This window comes from Camelus bactrianus, chromosome 1 (assembly GCF_048773025.1).
Source record: "Camelus bactrianus isolate YW-2024 breed Bactrian camel chromosome 1, ASM4877302v1, whole genome shotgun sequence".
NCBI lineage: Eukaryota > Metazoa > Chordata > Mammalia > Artiodactyla > Camelidae > Camelus > Camelus bactrianus.
Genome location: NC_133539.1, coordinates 5,258,589 through 5,281,139, shown reverse-complemented (window position 1 = coordinate 5,281,139; position 22,551 = coordinate 5,258,589). Strand labels below are relative to the sequence as shown.

At 45.7% G+C, this 22,551-nt stretch overlaps 1 protein-coding gene, 1 long non-coding RNA gene and 1 other non-coding gene across 10 annotated transcripts in view; 2 read left to right on the top strand and 1 right to left on the bottom strand.

Moving 5' to 3' along the window:
* Positions 1-474: 474 nt before the first annotated feature.
* LOC141575029 (uncharacterized) lies at positions 475-6,493 on the bottom strand. The gene is made up of 2 exons (XR_012502252.1): positions 5,384-6,493; positions 475-5,275 (listed from the first exon to the last, which is right to left on the bottom strand). It is a non-coding gene; the product is annotated as an uncharacterized LOC141575029 (long non-coding RNA).
* An 8,478-nt stretch (positions 6,494-14,971) lies between these two features.
* The window catches only part of B3GALT5 (beta-1,3-galactosyltransferase 5), an 86,802-nt gene continuing 79,222 nt past the window's right edge, over positions 14,972-22,551 (top strand). For 3 of the 8 annotated variants that reach the window (XR_006720147.2, XM_045506818.2, XM_074352709.1), the window contains exon 1: positions 15,189-15,748. Coding sequence is in view for 2 of the 8 variants with exons in the window: in XM_074352998.1 (XP_074209099.1) it covers positions 15,652-15,748; positions 17,080-17,135 (153 nt within the window). In the remaining 6 variants the exon portion in view is untranslated. Of the gene's footprint in view, positions 15,749-17,079; positions 17,136-22,551 lie in introns of all 8 variants that reach the window. The other 5 variants (XR_012502210.1, XM_074352998.1, XM_074352866.1 and 2 more) reach the window with 3 other exon arrangements.
* On the top strand, positions 19,208-19,281 carry TRNAV-AAC (transfer RNA valine (anticodon AAC)). The gene has a single exon. It is a non-coding gene; the product is annotated as a tRNA-Val (tRNA).

Below are 22,551 nucleotides of genomic sequence, written 5' to 3'. Positions count from 1 at the left end.
TTATAATATAGACCATTTATAACTGTACGGTTATAAATAATATACATTTTACTTAAAGCAGTAAAATATTAACTCTAGGTAGACTGTGAAATCTTTATATACATATATATATAAATTTATATTATAATACCTAGAGAAATCACTAAAACATACTATGCATATAAAATATAGCCCAAAAGCCTACAGATAAGTAAAATGGAAATGAAAAACCACTGGAATAATCCAAGAGAAGACTGAAAGGAGGAAAATTGGATCAATAAACAAAAGGATAAAAATAGTCAATAAAATGGCACTTAGCCATATTAATAATTATGTGAGATGTAAATGATCTAAAAAATCAATTAAAAGTCAGAGATTGTCAGATTGGCTAATAAAACAAAACCTAACTGTATGATGACTGCAAGAAACCAATTGTTAAATATAATGACATAGTTAGGTTAAAGAGATGTAAAAGATATATCATGAAAATCCGAATCAATAGAAATGCAGAGTGGCTTTATTAATATCACACAAAGTAGACTGCAGAGCAAAGAAACTTACTGACATTTTGCATTGATAATGGCCAATCACCAAGAAGAATAACAATCCCAATACGTATACACTTAAACTTGAAAATACATGAAGCAAAACTGGACAGAATTAAAAGTAGAAGTAGTTAAATCCATACACTTGGGCACTTCAATACTCCTTTCTCAGCAGTTGAGAGAACAAATGACTCAGCAAGGACACAGAGGTTCTGAATAGCACTATGAACCAATTTGACATAAGTGACATTTATAGAACACTCCACGCACATATACATTGATTGCAAATGCACACAGAACACTGACCACGATAGACCATATTTTGGGTCACAGAACAAACATGAGCACGTTTAAAAGAATTAAAACCATTGGAAGTGTATTCTCTAATCATAATCGAATTATACTAGAAATCAATAGCAGAAAGTTACCTAGAAAACCCCCAAATACTTGGGAATTGCAAGTAATTACTTGAAGTTACTGACGTGACAAGGGAAATTAGAGTGTATTTTGAACTGAGTGAAAAGGAAAATATGGCTCATCAAAATTGGTGGAATTCAGCCAAAGCTCTGCATAGAAGGGATTTTTCTGGAATGAAATAGTCTAGTACTAAGTGCTTTTGATAGGAAGAAAGAGCTCTTATATCAACATTTTAAGCTTCCACCTTAAAAAACTAAACAAAGCTAAAAGTACATATAAAGGAAAAATAGATTATTCTAAAATTTATATAAAAAGGCAAAAGAACTAGAATAGCTATGACAATTCTGAAAAAGAATAAAATGGGAAGAGACAGTCTACTTGATTTCAAGATTTATTATATAGCCACAGTAATCAAAACAGTGTGGTACTGGCAGAGGGATGGACCCACAGATCAATAAAACAGAAGAGAAATCTAGAAATAGACCTGCGTAAGTAGGCTCAACTGGTTTTTGACAAAAGTGGAGCAATTCAGTGAGGAAAGGCAGACTTTTCAGGAAACGGTTCTGGAACAATTGGACATTCATAGGAAATTAAGCATAAATTAAGCACAAAAGTAAGCCTTGACATAAGTCTCACACTTTGTACAAAAATTAAGTCCAAATGGATCCTGAATGTAAATGTAAAACTACAAAAAATTTAAGAAAGAAATACAGAAGAAAAGCTTTGGGATCTAGGACTAGGCAAAGGGTTCTTAGACTTTGCATCAAAAGCAGAATCCATAAAAGGAAAGGCTGACAGACTGGACTTCACTGAAATGCAAAACTTTTGCTCCTTGAAAGACCCCATTAAGAGGATAAAACTACAGACAGAGAGAAAATATTTTCAAACCACACATCTGACAAAGGACTAATGTATATAAAGTAAAAATACTAGCAAATTATACACATATACATAGATGTACACATGTATAAAGAACTCTCAAAACTCAACTGTAATGTGAATGTTTTTAGACGTGATTAACATTTAAATCAGAAGGCTGTGAGTAAAGCAGATTTCCCTCAATACGTGGGTGGGCTTCGTCTAATCAGTTAGTGGACTGCCAGCCTACCTTGCAGATTTTGGATTTCCAGCCTTCACAATTGCATGAACCAATTCCTTAAAATCTCTGTCTCTTTCTTTTTCTGTTCACATCCTACTGGTCCTGTTTCTCTAGAAAACCCTGGCCAATACAAGTAGCTGCTTGAGGGGAAAATTCAGGGAGTTTTAAATTCCAGAAAGGGGAAGTTCATGAAAATCACGCTAATGAAGCACTGAATCTTGTCTTCTGGATAGGATGAGATGTTAGGTCTGTACACAGTTGGTCAAAAGAAGTCCCATTGTTCCTTGTTCAGGGAAGTGTCTTCAATTAAGTCCAGTGGGTTCTGACCCCCAGGTCCCTTCAGCTGGTCGAAGCCACTTGAGATGAAACATAACGTCTATTTTGATAAGTACTTGACAAGTGCTGCTGTGAAGTGGGGAGATTTTCTTTCTGTATGTTTGAAGCCCAGTGTCCAGCACACATTAGTTCTCAATAAAAGTTACGTTCAACTTTTCCCTTAAGATTCAAGCCATAAAATTGCCACATCAGGAAAAGAAGACTAGATCAAAAGGAAGGTAAGAAATAAACATGAAAGAAATTGAATAGGACCTTCCACTCTTTCCTCTTGATATGCTGATGTTAACCTTGGTCAGAAACCCTCGGAGTAGGAAGAGTTCAGATGACCTTTGGGCTTCATACTGTCGGAACCCTCAGCTCAGAAACCTGCGTGTTATGGTCTGAATTATGCCCCCCGCCCATTCTTATGTTGAAGCCCTACCCCGCAATGTGACTGTATTTGGGCCCACCAGGAGGTAATAAAGGTTAAATGAGTCCATAAGGGTGGGGCCCTAATCTAATGGGATTGATGTCCTTATCAGGAGAGGAAGAGAAACCAGAGAGCGCTCTCTCCAAGCATCCACGAGAAAAGGCCACGTGAGGACTTAGCAAGAAGGTGGCCTGGCTACAAGCTAGGAAGAGAGGCCTCTCCAGGAACTGACCCTGCTGGCACCTTGATCATGGACTTCTAACCTCCAGTTCCATCAGAAAATGAAGACCTGTTGTTAAGCCACCATTCTGTAGTACTCTGTATGGCAGCCCTAGCAGATGAGTATACTGAGATGACTTCCCCTTTGGACCAAGATCAGGGGAGCTAGACCTCTCCGGCCGGCCCACTAGTTAGGCTCCCGTGCACACAAGGCCAAAGATACATCTAATCCATCCTTCCACCATGTTTTACTTGAAAAATTCAAAGGTCCACCACTCCCTTGATTTAAGTCTTTCAGTGCTTTCTCAAAGGCTGCAAGATCACATGTTAAAAAAAGTTTCCTTAGTAAAAGATGTCATTTGCAGCAACATGGATGGCCCTGGAGATCGTCATACTAAGTGAAGTCAGCCAGAAAGAGAAAGAAAAATACCATATGATATAACTTATGTGTGGAATCTTAAAAAAACAAAAAGACACAAATGAACTTATTTACAAAACAGAAACAGACTCACAGACATAGAAAACAAACTTACAGTTACCAGGGGAAGCGGGTGGGAAGGGATAAATTGGGAGTTCGAGATTTGCAGACACTACTATATCTAAAACAAATGAACAAGTGTCTTCTGTACAGCACAGGGAACTATATTCAACACCTGGTAGGAACCTATAAGGAAAAGGCATATGAGAAGGAATATATGTCTGTACATGCATGACTGAAACATGAAGCTGTGCACCAGAAACTGACACCACATTGTAAACTGTCTATACTTCAATAATAATAAAAAATTTCCTTAGAAATCCTTTCAAAGGCCTCCACATGGTACCAGGTGCAGACCTTGGCCTGCACCCCTTCCACTCCATATACTCAGTCCCCCTGTGGGCGGATGCTGGGTGTGGTCAGCAGAGTCATGGTCCCCAAAGATGCCCACGCCCTCATCCCCCACACCAGTCGATACGCCACCTTTCATGGCAAGAGGGGCTTTGCAGGTACAATTCAGTCCACAGACCTTACGGTAGGGAGATTATTCTGGATCCTCAGGGTGGGAGCAGTCTAATCACACGGGCCCTTAAACGTGAAGGAGGAGGCAGAAAGGCCAGAGGGATGCTGAGAGAAGAGGCAGGAGAGGCTCAGAGAGGGACGGAGGCCTGACTGACTGATGCTGGCTGTGAAGACGAGGTGGGCCGCGAGCCGGGGAGGGAGGCAGCCTTCAGAAGCTGGGAACGTCCCTGGCCCCCAGCCAGCAAGCAAACAAGGCCTTCATTCCTATCACTCGATTCTGCCCACAGCCTGAGTGAGCCTGAGACTGGATTCTCCCCTAGAGCTCAGTCATGGCCACACCTTGATTTTTGCCTTGAGAGACTCCAACCAGCAGAGCCCACTGGCCTTCTCCCCTCCAGAGCTGCAGGGAAAGAAATCTGTGTTATTCGAAACCACTAGGTTTGTGGGGGTTTGTTTCAGCCGCAGTAGAAAACCGCACCCTGTACATTTGGGTATCTGTGGGCCTTTGCTCTTGTTACATGACTGCCAGGAACACCTTTTATGTTTCTCCACTTCCTGTGACGTTCCACCTGCCCTGCAAGGTCCCCTGAGCAGCCCTTCCCTCGTCCCAGGGCCGGGCAGAATCAGTCACGCCCTGCTTTTTATGTCAGAAGTGCTCCTAGGTCTGCACGCGATCACTCATTTGCACAATGGCCGCTCCTTGCCCTCTCTGACCTTCAGTGGCTGGTGTCCTTACCCCCAGCCTAGTGCCTGACAATCTGTCAATCAAGTATTTATCGAGGGACTGTGTTGTGCAGGGCAGATGCATCTTGGGGGGCGGGGGGGGGCGTGACACAGTGACCCTGGAATCAGACCTGAGTCCCGTCCCCGTGGACCTTACAGGCTACACAAGGCCAGTGCCCAGAAACATTTGCTGAGTTAATGGGAGCAGTATGTTCCGGGTCAGCAGGAAGCAGGCTGGCCAGGTGTGCCTGTCGGGCAGCCTTCCCCCGGGCGGCGCAGCGTCTGCGGGCTGTGGGACCGGGTGCTGACTGGCGGGCTTTGTAGAAGCTGCCCACCACGATTTGCCTGGCGCGTAGTGATCGGCGCGCTGCTTTCTTTCTTTTTTTGTTAAACTTCCTTTTTCATATGATGGCTGAAATGAGAATATTTAGTTTCCAAACGGCTTTTCCACATTAACCTTACCATTGAATTTTCACAGGGTTATACACATACAGCTGAGAAATCTGATCCTGGAGGAGAATTTCTGAATAGACCTGAAGGGTATTGTGCTACGGGAAATAAGTCAGAGAAAGACAGATATGGCATGTTATTACTTGTATGTGGAATCTAAAAAATAAAACAAACAAATGAACATAACAAAACAGAAACAGACTCACCAATGCAGAGAACACGCTAGGCTGCTTCCATGTCTTGGCTATTGTACATAGTGCTGCTGTGAACACGGGAGTGCATGTGTCTTTTCGAACTAGAGTTTGTCTTTTCCAGATATATGGCCAGAAGTGGGATTGCTGGATCATACGGTGAGTCTGTTTTTAGTTTTTTAAGGAATCTCCATAATGTTCCCCATAGTGGCTGTGCCAAATTACATTCCCAGTTGTCTTTACTTCTTCACTTGCGTTTGTTTTTGTTATTTTAATGGGCAACGGGAAGTTCTGACTTGAGTCCCGAGAAGTTCTGCCTCAGACATGGAGTCTGGCGGCCTTGCTGGGCACACGGCCTCTCCATCCCAGAAGCTCTGCTCCTTTCTGTTCGCGGTGAAGCCGGGGGAAGGGTTGAACACGCCATATCCAAGATAACAGCTTCTGACAACGTGGGAGCGTAGCTGGGAAAGTGTTTCCCTTCAGAGAGCAGCAAGCCAGCCCCACAGACAGTTCAGGAGGGTGAGGCCAGGGCCTCTCGTCTTTGTAGGGGTACACAGTTAGCCCTAGAGAGGCCGTGCCTCTCCTCAGCCATTGGTAACCTCCCAGGAGGAAAGATGTGGAAATCTGTACCCGAGGAAGGGCGTTCTGAGGTTATATTACATGGCTCTGTTTGTGGGAGCTGAGGGGGATTGCAGAGGATGCTCAACAAAGCCACGCTTGGCTCCAATGCTTTCAGGCCCTCTTGAGGCAGCTCCGGTGCAAAGACGGTGAGAACGTGGTTCCGCCCTTGCTTGTTCGGAGGAGCCCCATGGGGAGGAACCAGGCTGTGTAAGTAATTGAACAGCAACTTCTCTCACCGATGGGGAGCTCTGACCAATTTCAGAACGGCAATTATCATCACTAAAAACACAGAGGCAGTGAAATTTATAGTGCTTCCTTTAGAGACTGGATCATTTAGGCGTTAAGCACTGACGCCATTTTCTGACACTATAAATGAGATTAATGATGTATCCTTTTTATGATCTTTTTTCTAAGATCAAAACCTTTGATGTGTCCCTGTTTTAAGACTGGCTGAATTACTTTAACCTCTCTGTCCACCACAGACGCCCACGTCCACTGTGAACTCTACCCTTCTTTTGTTTAAGTAAATAAAACTGATTATTCAGTTTTTGAGGTTTTCTAACTTATTAACTCCAGTGGTTCGATTCATTCCAGAATTTTATTCACTAACAGCATGACACTGCACTTTCTTGCTTGAGGAAGTTCTTTCATTGTTGGCAATGATTCTATCACCAGGAATACATGAAAATATCTTATTTATAGTTTTATAGGTGGAACTTGGTTAACCTAAGGCGTCCTGATTTGTTTGTCTGTGGCTTCCCATAAGGTACACAGCTAAAATAAAAAGGTACACAATTTTACTGCTTTTGAGCAGATAAATAAAAACTGATAGTTCACAGGGTCAAATAACTGCACTATGACCAAGGCTTGAAGTACGTGGCAACATGAACAAAAGCATCATTCCTCAAATATTGACCATGATGAAGCAAGACATCCCTCCCAGGCCCCTGTCACTGGCATTCCCTCCCCTCCTGCTGTCCCAGCCAGCAGCCCCTGGCACCGCAGGGGCTTCACCAAGGCCAAGGCTGCCGTCTCTGGTGCAGCTCGGCACGGCCCAAGCCACCGCTTCCCACTGAAATGTACCTGCCTTGAGTCTCAACACACACCCTAATGTGCCACTCCTTCTGCAAATAACACTCTATTTTTCAACATAGCTCTTCCACATTTTAGCCTAAATGACTGACAGCTGGCTGTGTCCAGTGATGAAGGTGAGAAACCCAGAACACAAAGAAACGTTGCTGCCTCTTCCTCCTCTTCCGTCTGCATGATGCAGCGGCTGGGCTTCTGGGGGGTCACAGCAAGGCAGGCAGCCATTTCCACGTGACAACACCATGCGTGGTTCGGGGGCATGAAAACAAAGGACATGAGGTCTCTGTTCCCAAGTGATGAAGTGACGAACGTGTGAGCCAGCAGCCAGCAGCCCCAGCAGGGCAATGTGGGGAGTGCTGCCGCACAGGCAGCGACCGATGTGGCAGGAGGCTGAAATCACTAACTCTGAGCTGGGGAGAGAAGGGGGGCATTTGATGTGGGTTCTGATGGCTGAATAGGAGTTTTCTAGGGACCTAAGGAAGGAAAGACTGGGCATGAGAGCAATAAATAATGCCAGAGTGTTATGTCATCAACATGGTTGGGAAGAGGGGCTGGGCAGGGCCTGGTTGGTACTGAGGCTGAGTGAGCAACTGAGGCCAAATCATGGTCTGTCAGTGTGGGCATGCATCTGGTTAGAAGCAACCACGGTTTTCAAGCAAGGGCCTGATTTAATTAGGTCAGCTTCTTCTAACAGTGGAGCTCAGGGGGAGGCCAATCATGGGTCACTTGCAAAGCACCAGCTACAGATGGTGAGGCCTGGACTGGGGTGGAATCAAAACATATGTTTAGAGAGAACTGACTGGATTTTGTGAGCGAGAGAGAGGAGGGACCCCAGGCTTCCGACCCGAGTGTCAGGATGGACGATAACATTGTCGGTCCAGGAAGGGGGTCGTAGGTCCATCTGGCTGGTGGAGAAGCTTGTGAGCCCAGTGATGGCGGCCGCTCCACTGGGGTCTCCCTCTGGGGCGGGAAGGCTCGCTAATGCATCTGTCAGCCCTCTCTGTCTCTCACCCCTTGCCCTGCCTACTTCACAGCCCTGTGCGCCTTGGCAATGTTAAAGAACAAAGAGATGATGGAAACTTGTGCAGAGGCAGAGCTGGGGTCCAAGCCCTCCCCAGCATGCCCGGGCTCCAAAGAGATGCAGCGGGAGGAGGTGTGACATGGCCGGGAGAAGCCCACCCACAGACGTCTGTTCTGGCATGGATTTGGGCTTGGGCTGGCGTTTCCATGCCTGGGCATTCTATAACGGGAGCCAGTCCATTGGCTAGGACTGAGGCTCTTCCAAACAAATAGATCTGGCGTGTCCTGGTTTTCCACTTGCTTTTTCTAGGACAAAGCACATAAGAGCGCTATCCTTGCTTGGCTGAGTTAGAGGCGTGGAAAGGCAGAAAAGGCCGAGAAAACATGTGCTCCTGGTTGCAGGAAGAGAAGAATCCAGTACTGTGCACAATGTGCATAACCACTTGGCTTTTATAATATTTAACTTTGTTTCCAAGTGTGGCCATTATTTTCTGCCCTGTGGACTTTGGTGACAGTGTCGTCCACCTGTGAATGTCAAAAACCAGGTTCACATCTCCGAGAGCCTCAACAAGTTTCCTTTTGTCTGTGCTTATGAACTTAAATGTCATGCTGTCAGACACAGTGGAAATGACAGGCATATCACACTATGATTCATTTCCCTTTGAGTGATTTTGCTTTAGAACACCATTCCCCAAAGCGAGGGCTTCAGAACATCCATCCTGCAACTGGTTCTTTGAACAATGAGTTGCATTATTAGATAGGTCTGGAAAAGCTGCATTCCTTATGCCCCACTTGAACATTCACAACTTACAATAAAGGCTCTGAGAAGTCCTGCACTGAAAAACTGCATAGACCGGCTCTCCCAGAGTTGTCAGTACACAAGACCTTAGACCTTGTTTTTAAATTTTTTTAAATACAATTTTAATGCCGAGGGGACAGACTTTTGTAAATGCTGCCCTTACACACAAACCAGACAAACCTTAAGAGTCGTGTTCTTAAGTCCATCAAAGAGGAAGACAAGAGGCAAAACCATGGGCAAGGGACACCAGGGCTGTCCCCAGACTTCTAGAGAGCACCTTACCCTTTTCTGCATGGCTCTTCTTTTCCTATTTTTACCCTGACTCTAATCAGCTGTTCTTACTGCTCTTCCACCTATTCCTCAATATTCCTTTCCTGAATGTTTTGTCTCAGAGGAAAATAGGGTAACTGGTTTCTTATCTCTTTGTCAAAGGCATCTTAGCCAGCCTCCAGCCCGGAGGCCAACTATGGCGCTAGGGATTTCTTCCTGGAACAAATCTCAGCTAACTTCTGCCAGCTTCCCATTCACTTCAGGCTAAAATGTGAGAAGTCATGTACATACATTACGACTTTAGGTTCTTTCTGGTTGGCCAGAGACTGCTTTCCAGGGGCCGACTGTTTGATTTCTCTGTAGCTTAGTTTCCTCAGCTGTAAAATGGGAATGGAACAGCATCTGCCTCACACAACTGTAGTGAACAGAAACGAGTTAAGGCTTGTAAAACATTTAGAGTCATGACTGACCCAGAGATGTAATAATAATAAATAATAATTTTACTCCTAGAAAAGAAAAGTGAGTGATGAGTTAGCCAGTCAATACCTACATTGACAATGAGTAATTCTTTGCCCAGGATTTACTCAATAAAACCAATAATGCAAAGTCCTGGATCATAGAGCCTTCCCATTACAGTGTCCTTCAATTACCCGGCAATAAAGGAATGTTAGCAGTTTTCACTTGATTTTGAAGATCAGAAGCGCTTCTCTGGGGACTCAAACAACCACACAAAGGACCCTGGAATAGCAGAGCTAGGGAAGGGGCACAAGGGGGGACTCAGAGGTCTGGGTCCCAGTCCTCAGCCCCCCACTTCCTAGAGACGTGCTGCCGGGTCAGGTACCCAGCCATCGGAGCAGCCGTGTGCGGAGGGCTCACGAGGTGCCGGGCAGAGTTCAGAACACGTCTCCTGCATCTCCTTTATGGGCACAGGACACGGAGGTGACAAGAGGCCACGGGGCTGGAAAGCGGCCTTGGGGCCCGTGACCTCAGCCACCACCGGGTCTCAGCTGCACCTGAAAAGCAGAAACATGTCCCGTGCACTCCAGCGGGTGGGATTATCCGCGGCCCGAACAAGACGCCTCACAGGCACGGCGCGTAGGAGGCGGGAGGGGCGCGGGAGCGTGAGAGACCCTCCCAGCCGAACGGAGCTGTTGGTTTTAGTGCGATTCCACCCCGCGGAAGGGAGCTGACAAGAGGTGCCCTGCCGATTAGTATTCCATTTCCTTGCCTTGCCCCGGCAGCCTCACCCAGGCGCTAAAGGGAAGGAATTGTCTAAAAAGTCGAAAACGGAGGGGAACTGGAGGGCCCCGCATATATTTTCGGAAGCAGCCGGTGCTCCGATTTCCCTTAGCCTCCTCCTCGTTCCGTACTTCGGTCCCTTAACCAGCGTGATAGAACCGGAAGGAGACGCCCTTGTCCTCGGATCTAGAGGTGCTGAGGCTCGTAGGCCGTAGTCCCAGGGGCATTAACCTGGTGTCTCTGGCATGATGGAAGGAAGAGGGGTGTTGAGTGGGCTGGGGTCACCCCCAACCCTCCAGCAGAACAACTCTGACCTAGCTTGTTTTGGGAAATTTGAAAAAGGAGTTTCTTTTTAAAAAAATTTTTTAATTGAAGTAGTCAGTCACACTGTGTCAATTTCTGGTGTACAGCACAGTGTCTCAGTCATGTATGTACATACTTGTATTTGTTTTCATGTTCTTTTTCATTAAAGGTTGTTACAGGGTATTGAACATAGTTCCCTGCACTATACAGAAGAAAATTTTAAAAAATCTATTTTTATATATAGTGGCTAACATTTGCAAATCTCAAACTCCCAAATTTATCCCTTCCCAACCCTTTTCCCCGGTAGCCATAAGATTGTTTACTATGTCTGTGAGTTTGTTCCTGTTTGAAAAAGGAGTTTCTAATGCTTAAAAAAAAAAAAAAAAAAAAAGGGAAAACACCTACTGTATAGTACAGAGAATTATATTCAATTTCTTATAATAACATATGATGGAAAAGAATCTGAAAAGAAAAATATATGTGTGTATGTTTATGCATCGCTGAATCACTTTGCTATACTCCTGAAACTAACATTGTAAATCTACTACACTTCAATAAAAATTTTTTTAAAGATGGAAAACAACGATGAAGTCCAACCCCCATTTATAACCAAATGGCTCTTCCTCGTTCTCCCACCCCATTTTGTTAAGCTTCTGTTAACATTCACGTCCAGATCCAGCTCCTAAAATCATCAGTTATTGATAAGTTGATCTCTCTTCTGCCACTGGGTGTCCCTGAAGGAGAAAGATGCTCACTTTTATCTTTTACTATGTCCTCCTCAAAGGACGATCGATGTATCAAGCCAATATTCCAGAATTTATACGCTTGGAATGAGTGTCCTCTCTTGCAAAGGGTCCCTGAGACTTGACCCTTTCTTCGGTGCCTCTCTGGTAGCTGTGAGCAGAGCGCAGGGTACGTGAAACTCTCCTCAATCGTAAAAGAATCTTTGAGTGTGAAGTCGATTTCGACACCTCAGAAAAATCATTTCGTACTAGGTAGTTAGCTTTTCTGACCAGGATGGTGGGTACCTCTAAAGATGGGGGCGGTAAATGCTTCTGAGGACAATGTTGAGGTAAGTGTCGGTTGTACTATCTTATGTAACCCTTGTGACGACTGTTCAGATGCCCACTGTTCAGATGAGGAAGCTGCAGGAGCCACCTTCCAGAGCCAGAAGCTAGGAGGACCAGGACAGCTACGTGCTTTGTGGCCCCACCTCTCTGTCGCCTCCCTGGCCTGGAACCTCTGTCCTTAAGATACAGGATAAACACAATTTTTTTAGACTTTAGAATCTGGCGAGGTTTAGATGCTCCGGCCGTAACTGGAGGTGTCCATGAAAGCATATCCCCGCATGAATGATGGTGCACTATGCTAAGAATTTCGCACAAATAACCATCCCAACAGCTGAAAATCGTGGTCATTCTCTAAGAGTCCTTGGGTTTTCCATGTGTCATACAATTGCTTTATTCTGGAATAATCCTGAAATGAAATAAAATACTTATATTAAAGTACGAAATACAGAACTTCCTGATGCAAGCTTATATGCTGTTTACTACACTTGGGTGGTGGCCTGACGGCTGAAGGGCTCTGTTTTTTCAGAGGTGGCTGGGGTCATCTGAACTCAGCCTTCCTCCCTAACCTGACCCTCTTTAAATCAGTGTAGACCACCCTTTCTGGTCCCACTGAGTGTGATCCTTTCATGGCCTGGGAAGGTGTGGTCCCATTGACTTATAGGAATGAGGGACCACGCTCATCCTAACCTGCGGGCGTGACTGGCCACAGTCTTGTGTTATGACCATCCTGGCTCCGGCCAGTATTCTCTCCATGGGGCACATATTCTGGACCCTGAGCCACTTCTCTGAGCTCGGAATCTCAGTTTTCACAGTCCTTCATCTTGGACCGTGAGAGCTTTGTTTAATGCTTTAGAAAGCTGCTGTGGGCCCAAAAAACCTCTCTGGCACAGCGATTCTAATTAGGAGAGTGGCTACCCTGGGAGCACCATTTCCCAGGCCTGGAACCTCTGATGGGTTTTCTAAATTTGCGTGAGGGTCCCTGGGGCTGTCTCAGCCACGGATGATGGTTCCACCAGGTTCTTTAATCAGAAGCGCAGGATTTCTGCTGGCCGCAGCTCTAAGCTCTCTGAGATGAGTGCGAAGTATGGAAACCTCCACCTCCTGTGATCATCAGATGAGACAAGGAGGGAAAAGTTCTTCCCCCACCCCCCACAATACCCGAGACACAACCCAACAGCATAAATGGGGCTGGCTCCACTCCTTCCGGCTCCTACACGCATCCCTGCCGTTTGTCCATCCTCCCACTGCTCTATCCAACAAGTACTGTTCAAGCATGCACTCTGTGCCAGGCTGAGCTTCTGCCGAGTCCCTCACTCGGCGGCGTCAGGGGGCAGAGCAGGGTCAAGTAGGGGGACACAATAGGGGTGGTGAGAGTAGGAGGATGTGGGCATCAGACTCGGTTCAGGGAAGGCCTGTCTGGGAGGCAGCATCTGAGCAGAGATCTGAGTGAAGCCGGGGAGAGCCCAGTGGTTATCTGGGAGAATAACATTCCAGACAGAGAGGAGGTGCATAGCCTGATGAGCTCAACCAGTTTAAGGAGCACAGGAGGCAAGTGTGACTGGAAGGAGTGGACTTCAGCCAGGGGCCCTGTTATGGAGGGAAGCCTTCCAATCTGAGAAACAGCCCTTTTTCATGGGGCCATCACTGTAGCTATTGGCAGGCTGCTGGGGCCCAATCCTCCCTTTTAGAGCAGTGCTTCTCAATTGGGGGCAACTTTGCTCCCTGTGGGACATGTGGCCACGTCAGGAGACAGTCACTTGTGTGTGTGCGCTCCTGACGTCTAGTGGGAAGAGGCCAGGATCCTGCTAAACATCCTACAACACACGGGAGTCCCCACAACAAAGAGTTTGCTGATCCGAAACGTCAATTGTGTCTGGGCTGGGAACCCCTGGTCTGGGTCTCAGCAGCCTGGGAAGCCTGTCTGTTTAGACTGGCAGTCACGTGTGCCCTGCTCCAGAAAGGGAATGGGTGGGGGTGGGGGATGTATGGGCAGAGGTGCCTCTGCTTGTGCAAAAACCCTTTGCTCAGGGGGAGCAGTTTGCAAGATTCCCGGGTGAGACCCACCCTGAGCTGGAGGGGCGACAGCAGCCACTGCCTGGGCTTTTCCGGAAACTTAGCAGCACCAGCCAGCGGCCGAGCCTTAGACGGAGAGCTCTGGGTTGGGAGACTGTGCTTGCATTTTCCTACCTAACAGTGGTGCCCACGCTACACGATTTGTGCACACTGACCTCAGGGTCACCACCCAGTAATACTGAGTCCCGGGCAGGCAAATTGCAGCCTCAGGCTTCACTCTGCCAAGACGGCTTTTCATCTTTCCAGTCTCAGGGGACACTGGCTCCCCCACCCCTTGGTCCCCTTGTCCCCGGGTCCTCTTCTCTAGAACCTGCACCTTCCTTACTCCTCTCATAGCGATTAAAAGACACCTGGCCTGTGTCCCAGTCCCTGGGGAAGCCAGAAGCAGGCCGGTGAGCCCTCTGTGCTAAGGTGCCTGTGGCTGACAGAGGCTCGGCTCCGTACCACCGCGGAACAGAGGCGGCGCTAGGAAAAAAAGGCGGGATTGGGAGGGGCTTGAGGAGGGCTAGGGCTGGGGTGGGAGGCGAGGCTGGGCTTCAGCTCCCTCACCCTCTGGACACGGCCAGCCCCACCTAAGGGCTGCGGTGGCTGCATGCATCTGGCTATGCTGGCTAAAAAACGCTCAGCTGGGAGGCCCTTTCGGTGACTCCAGGAAACGTGCTGTACAAACCGAGTGCAGTGCAGAAGCGCGGGGGAGGCCGATCACCCCAGGCTCGGGATGGTGCTGCCCTGCCATTAGTGCTGATGACGTTCTGATCAGCCTCTTCCCGGGGCGGGTGCCCACCCTGCCACCCACAGCTCCGCACACTTGATCTCCTACCCGGCCTCTTCCTTCCTCTCCAACGCTGCAATGGTTCTGCACCTTTCAGGCGCTGGTGCGGCGGTGCACTAAATCTTTGGGGGGTCTCCTTCCTCCCTCTCCCCCACAATAGCTCACTTCATCTTCGCGCAGGAAGGATCACATGTTTTCCCAGGCAATTTTACTGTGCAGCCAGGATTGACAACCATTGAATTAGATAATTAACGCTATGTCAACTCCTAAAAAAATACATGTACATATTTGTACACGAATCTCCCTCCCTCCCTCTTTCCCCCTTTTTCCCTGCCAGACAGAGCTGAGGTCTCATTGGCACTTTCTCGTCCGACTCACTGCTCATCCTCCACCCCTTTAAAGCTCCTTAACTTCCCTGTGCCTCAGTTTGCTCATCTGTGAAGTAGGGAGAGGAATAGTGCATACGTCATCAGGCGGTCCTAAGGATTAAACAGCCCCTATAACTCCTCATTCCGTTATCTGACCTTGACTTTGCTCAGAACCAAACTGTTTGCTATGAAAACAGCATCTCTCAGCTGACAGGGGGAAGGGCCTTCATTCTAGGGGCATCTGGGGTTTGGGAAGCTCGGGACCGCGCGCCTTCCTGCACCGAGAGCGTTTTCAATGTTAACTTTGGGACCGTTTCCCAGGAGGGCAGGACGGTCAACTCAAAGCCTCGGCCTAAGGGGACCTGAGCAGACTCCACCATCGTGAACGTCTGGTGCTCCGTGAAAGATGCTCTTCCCTCGCGGGCGATGAAAGCGGAACACGGCAGACAGCGTCTGTCGCCTTCCCCCACCACCCGCGCGCGCTCCCGGCGATCGGCGCGTGGGTCCTGCCACTTTCCCGAGCCCTGCGTGGGGCGCTGACGCGGATTCGGGGCGCCCCGCCACCCCCAGCCGCTGCGCCCCGCGTCCCCGCCCGCCCGCCGCCTCGTCACCTATCAGATTTCCTGTGCGCACCGCGCACCGCTCCTCCCACCTCCTAAATGCTGTGCGGAGGGGACCGCAGTGCTCCGCCGGGACCCAGCTCCTCCGGGGACGGCGGGGATGCGGCTCTGAGGTCGCCGGAGTGCCGGGCTCACGGTGAGGGCCGGCGGGGCCGGGGGGTGCGAGGGCGCGGGAGGCGCGGCCCGGGGGACCCGGACCCGGACCCGGACCCGGGCGCGGGGGCCCGCCAGCGCACGCCGGAGGACCGCGGACTGCGGGCTTGACGTCTTTTCTTTCTGTTTTAAATTAAGGAAAAGGAAATGGTTACAGACAAAATTACAGGTCTAACGGTGTATATTCGTATTTAAAATGTATCTTTTGTCATTGTTGTTGAGAACATTTAAGTTAGACTCTCTTTGGCAAGTTTCAGTTACACAACAGTGTTACCAACTCTAGTCACCTTGTTATATGTTAGATTCAGAACCTCCCCCTACTTCCCCCACCCCTCTAGCCTCTGGCAACCATTTTTTCTACTCTGTTTCTATGATTTCCACTTTTTAGAAAAGACTCCAGGTATGATTGATGCCGTTCAGTACTTGTTTTTCTCCCTATGGCTTATTTCACTAGGCGTAATGCCCCCGAGGGTTTGCATTTCCCAGACGGTTGGTGATGTTGAGCACATTTTTCATGTACCTGTTGGCCATTTTATGCCTTCTTCGGGAAAAAAAAAAAGTCTGTTCAAGTTTCTTGCCCGTTTTTGAATTGGTTGATTTGCTTATTTCTTGCTATTGATAACAGTGTGTTTGTTTTGGAAGTGTTATCCCTAGCGACACTGCGCACCCAGGACGTTGTGTTCCTGGGTGGGCACGGTGTGCTCGTAAGACTAGGGAATTAACTTGGATAGGGACGTCTCACAGTTAAAATGAATAACCCAATCTGAAAAAAAAAAACAAAACACCCCAAAACCCACTCCTTAGCACTCTGCACAGACAGCTCCCGGCAGCGTGGGCGTTTTGGAGGGTCTGACAGGCAATATGGTGAAAAGAGGCCTTTACACTGAATGTCTGTGGAGCTTTGACTTTGCGGAGGGGGCAAGGGACTCTCTTTGGGTCATTCCTAAATGCAGGGAGGTGCCTTACAATTTTATAACTGACATTTTTGCAATATCTCTGCCAGCTGTGTATGTGTGTGTGTGAGAGAGAGAGATATGAATGGAAAATAGTGCATCTAAAATTTAAAAAAAAATCCTGTTTCTGTTTCACTTTGTTTGTTTAGTTTTCTGACTTGTTAGGGATAAATACAGCTTCCAAGAATAGAAGACCCTTTCCAAATCAGCAGCAATCAGATATGGTGAAGTTACTTTCCATTCTTCCTTTATATTAGTATGACAAACTTCAAAATAATTTTATGTATTTACCTTGTGTAAATATTAACATCACCTCTTATCTCCGTGTCTCTGTCGTTTACTGTTTCTGCTTTTGATGCAGGAGATGGAGGAGTAGAATTTAATGAAGATGAAGATCTGAGAAAGTGTCACATTCCAGTGAGCGCTGGGTTGGGGGTGGGGAGGGGTGGGGAATGGCTGCTGTGGATTTAATAGACAGGAAGTTCCTAGAGTCACATTTGTGGGTACAATGCATGCTGATTCTGCCCATCCTTACATGTCATAAAATGTTTCAGTTTAAGTTATACAGTCTTGTAGCTGCCTCATCTTTTATGGCGTTGCCTTTTAAACCCCTACATGTAATAGGCAGTTTGTTTCAATTTAGAGACAGCATTGAATATCTTCCTTTGAGAGAAAGAAATCAGAGAAAAATACTGTATGATCTCACTTATATGTGGAATCTAAAACAAACAAAAAACCAAAAAAAATCAACTCATAGAGAACAGACTGGTGGTTGGCAGAGGCTTGGGGTGGGGGTGGGGAGTGGGGGTGGGGCAGAGTCAGGGTGGGCAAAATGGGTGAAAGGGCTCAAAAGGTATAGATTTCCAGTTACGAGAAGTAAATCCTGGGGATGTAATGTACAACATGGTTAAAAAAAAATCTATCTACCTCTCTCTCTTCTTTTAAAGGAATAGCTGCATATCTATTAAAGTCCTATTTTCTCCATCCTTTCATTTTTTTCCTTCTCAAATCAGTTCATCTTATATAGTTCCTTTGTTAGGTAAATTTAAAAATAATTAAGCTCTGATATGTGCAGAGAGGGTTTCAGTGTGAGGTCCACTGCTGTTTACCTTCTGGAAATGCAACTCAGAGTGTAAAGATATTTCACAACCTGTTACCTCAAAAAATTGACAGGGACAGGGCCATCTTTGCAAAGTTTCTTCCAGACACGGGCACGCTTTCTTTTGTAGGGTTTCTAAGTAGGTGTTATGAATAAACAAAGACCACAATTCATGTCTGGTTTCATGACCAGGTACATGCCTGGCCAGGCGTCCTTGCATGGGTGACAGTCTCCATCCTTTCACTGGGGACACCAGTGCACAGCCCTCCTTCCTCAGACTCAGACTCAGGTCAGTTCAGACCAGTCCTGGAAGAGGGTCAGGGGCTCCATCGCGTCCTACCTGGGCAGCCAGGCACTGGTGTCCCAGGGACCCCCCTCCTCCCCTACCATGCTTGTCCCTTTGATCAGGCTTCTGATCACATTTTTACTTGGTTCTCTGCCAGAACTAGATCCTCATCCAGGAACCTGGTTCCGGTGGTCAAAAATGCTGCTTGGCCCTGGTCAGCCTCTCCCCAGCTGCCTGGGATGCTAAGATGAACCTGGCAGTCTTTGAACCACCACAGCCCTCTCCCCCTGAATATAACTGTCAACAGTTCGTTGCTCACAGCTTTATTCCTGTCCACCCTCTCACTGGTGGTCTTGGGTGACCCAAGTTTGTAACTTCCTGTGGTGTCCTGTTGACCTTTCTCCTCTGCTGCCCCTCCCTGCCCCCCAGGAAAGTCCCTTGAATGGGCGAGGACTCCTTCCAACCCTCTCAATTCCAGACTTTTCTCCTTTGCCCTTGGCCTGAGGCTCCTTCCAGCTTGGTGGCTGGCCTCCTGTGGGTTTTGACAAGACTTCTCCTTGCTTACAGAGGGAGTGAGGGTTAACCTGAACCTGGGTTGGAAAAGGTGAGGTGAAGCAGTGGGTGAGGTGATGCATAGAGATTTTGACAACTAACGTGGCCTTCACTGAAAACCAGAATTAAGAGATAGGGGTATCATGGAGTGAGACTCATTCAATTAGAATTTTCATATCTAGTTTTGAACATTTTCCCTGGAGCCTCAATAGAAGAAAAAGAGCCATAAATCGTTTGAAATCAAGTTGTGCAAAGGAAGTAGCTGATGGTCTGTTCATGCGTTCATGGAGAGAGAGAGTTTGGGCTCTGAAGCCAGACATCTGGGTTCCCATCCCAGCTCCGTCGGGTACTTTTATGTGACCTTGGGCAAGTTACTTAATTTCTCTATGCCCCAATTTCCTCAATTGAAATCAAAGATAGTAATAGTATTTATTTCATCAGGGGTGTTACGAGGATTAAATGGTTACATTTATATTTCATTTGCTTATTATATGTCAAGCACTTAACCCTGTGGTATAAAATTGTTTTGGATCAAGAAAGAGGTGTGGGAGGGGAGGGTGTAGCTCAATTGGTAGAGTGCATGTTTAACATGCATGAGGTCCTGGGTTCAATTCCCAGTACCTCCATTAAGTAAGTAAATAAATAAATCAAATTACCTCCCTTCTCAAAAAAAAAAAATAAATAAAAAAGAATGAGGTGTGAAAATAAAGTAACAAAACTAGTTTTCTTTCACTGAATTAAAAACCAAACCAAACCAAAAAAAACCCTTGTTTTAAAAGCAATTGCAAAAAAAAAAAAAAAAAAAAGAAAAAAAAAAGTGCCCAAACTGTTTGAGCAACAGCAGAATTCCTGGAATAAAATTATTAATGTCAGGGGGCACCATGTTTAATTTGTTGTCTCAGTTTTGGTCCCTTTTATTTAACTTCTGACTGGGTAACTATTTGAAGCCATTCCTGAGTGTTACTGTTTAAGTTTTCAGCCCTGTCTTTTCTGTTTCTTCCTATTTCTAGTTCATCTATGGGTTTTGTGGAGGTGTTCCGCTCTCAGAGTGTTTCCTGAACTCTGGAGGTTACTTTTTAATCTCATTCCTTCCCCTTATCATCTCATGTTTCCTTACTTGTTTTGCTGATTTTATGTTTTTAGTTTCTTGGAGCAGCAGATCATTTACCATAAAAAAAAATTTTTTTTGTAGCTTAAGGTGTGGTCAATATTTTTAAAGCCTTAAGTGCGTGGTATTCCACAGACAGCTTTAAAAGTCATTGTTTTGAAGTAGTAATCCAGCTTCTAATGAAATATTCCAAGTTCATCTCAAAGCAAAAAATGATCCATCTAGAAGTGGGAGCAGGGATGATGAAATATCCATCCAGAGATACTTCTCTTGTGTTCGCTGAGCATCGCCAGGACCTGGGTGAGAACTCCCCACCCACTGCTGGGAGTGTATTTCCTTCCGCCCTGGCTCCTGCACTCTGCTTTCCCCTTTTCTTCTGTTGTTAGTACGTGTATACTCTCTACCAGCTCTTTTTATGCCAAGTATACTTAACAAGGGCAGGTTCACCTGCGCCTTCAGACATAATTTGAGTGGTGTGTCCTTGATTGCTTCTGTCCTTCTGTGAAATGTGCTTTCTTCCCAGGGCTTCCATTTGTGGGTATCAGGTTTTTCGCTGCCTTTTCGTTGCCTGATGAGTTGAAGGAGGAGCTGGAGATGGAATTGTGGATAATTACGATTTTATGGCTGGTGGACTTAGTCTCTTTGTTTTTCCTGTAATTTTATTCAAAGTTGCTCGGAAAGTTCTTGGAAATTCACAACATGACAGCAGCATTCTTGTATGCTTGTGTCACTTTTTGCACACATGTGTGAGTTTCCTTTAGAGTGCATTTCTAGAAAAGAATACTTGGGTGAAAGGCCGTGTTATTTCCATTCCTGGATACCAAAGAATGCTTTCCAAGGTGGTTGTAATACTTTAAACCCCCACCTACTGTATAACTCATAGCTTAGTTTCTGTTTCTCATCAAAACTTAGAATTATTGGGCTTTGAATTTTTTGTTCATTTGACGGGTTTGAAATAGTATCTGTTTTAATGTGCACTTGCCTGATTCTAGTAAAGCATCTGTTCATACATATGTATATATAATAATAAAAATACACATATTTATATCAAATAATCATTCTTCTGTAAACTGTCTATTTCCCCCCTTTAAGGTTTTAATTTTTTACTTTATTTATTGAGGTACAGTCAGTTTACAATGTTGTGTCAATTTCTGGTGTATAGCTCAATACTTCGGTCATTCATGAATATACATATATCCTCATTTTCATATTCTTTTTCACCATAAGCTACTACAAGATATTGAATATATTTCCCTGTGCTATAGGGTATAAACTTGTTTATATATTTTATATATACCAGTCAGTATCTGCAAATCTTGAACTCCCAGTTTATCCCTTCCCACTCGCCTCCCCTCGACAAGCACAAGTCTGAATTCTCTGTCTGTGAGTCTGTTTCTGTTTTATATATAAATTCATCCTTTCAAATTTTAAAGATAGTCTTGTCTATTTTGTTCTAAAAGCTTTCAAGTCCTGCTATTTATGTTTAGATTTTTGATCCTCCTTGGATTTATTTTTGATATGTAGTGAGCTAGGGATTCAAATTTAGTTTTTCCTTATGAATAGTCAGCAGTCCCAGCTCATTCATTCACAGGCAGTCCTTTCCCTGGTGACGTGTGATACCATTTCTGTGCACAGACGTGTGGATTTCTGGGCTATCTATTCTGTTTTATTGGTTGTCTTGACCTGCTCAGGCTGCCTTAGCAAAATGCTATGGACTGGGTGGTTTAAACCACAGAAATTAATTTTCTTACAGCTTCTGGAGGCTGGAAGTGGGAGAGCAGGGTGTCAGCAGGGCTGGGTTCTCATGAGATTTCTCTTGCTGGCTTGCGGATGGCAGCCTTCTGGCTGTGTCCTCATGTGAAAGAGTGAGGTCCTTCTCTCTTCCTATTCTTATAAGGCCATCATGTTGGGTTAGAACCCCATCCTTGATCTCACTTATCTTTAATTACCTCCCAAAAGCCCTGTGTTCAAATACAGTCACACTGGGCTTAGAGCTTTTTTGGGGGGGGAAATGCCATCCATAACTTTGGTCTATTTCTCTATAGCTCACAAATACCTCACTAACTTCATTAGGTTAGACTTACACTAAGTCACAATATATTAAGCAAAATTTCCCACTTGGTTTATCTTTATAGCGTATTTAGTTATTTTAGGTCTTTTATTCCACATATGGATTTTAGGTTCATTTGTCCTAAGTTTAAAAATTTGTGGGTCAGTTTCTGAGACTTCTATTCTGTTTGTCATGGTTTTGTGGTTTGCCTTGTCTCTGCGCCAGTACCACAGTGCTTTCTTTGTATGTCTTGCTCAGATAGGGTAAGTTTCCCCTGCTTGTTCTGGATTCTTTAGCTGTGGGGAGAAGTGACAGCATAGTTATGACGTTGCATCTTCCATCTATACCTATGGTATGCCTACACATACTTCAAGTCTTTTTGTTATGTTTGTTATTTATTGTATCGCTACTTGTTACATTGTTCATTGAGTGTCCCTTAATAACATTTTATAAGAGAGCAGTCTTGCACATCTTTAGTTAGATTTAGTCCTTGATACCTTTCTTATAGTTTCTGATGCCCTTGTGAGTGAGATTTTTGTTGATAATGTATGCTGCTTTGAAAACTCTTTATTTTGAAATAATTCTGGACTTACAGGAAAGTTGCAAAACTTGCACAGAGAGTTCCTATGTATCTTTTGTCCAGCTTCCCCCTTACATGGTTATGCAAGATATTAACATTAATAGTTCAGTTATTGAGATCTGGAAATTAACATTGACACTGTACTCTTAATTAATCTT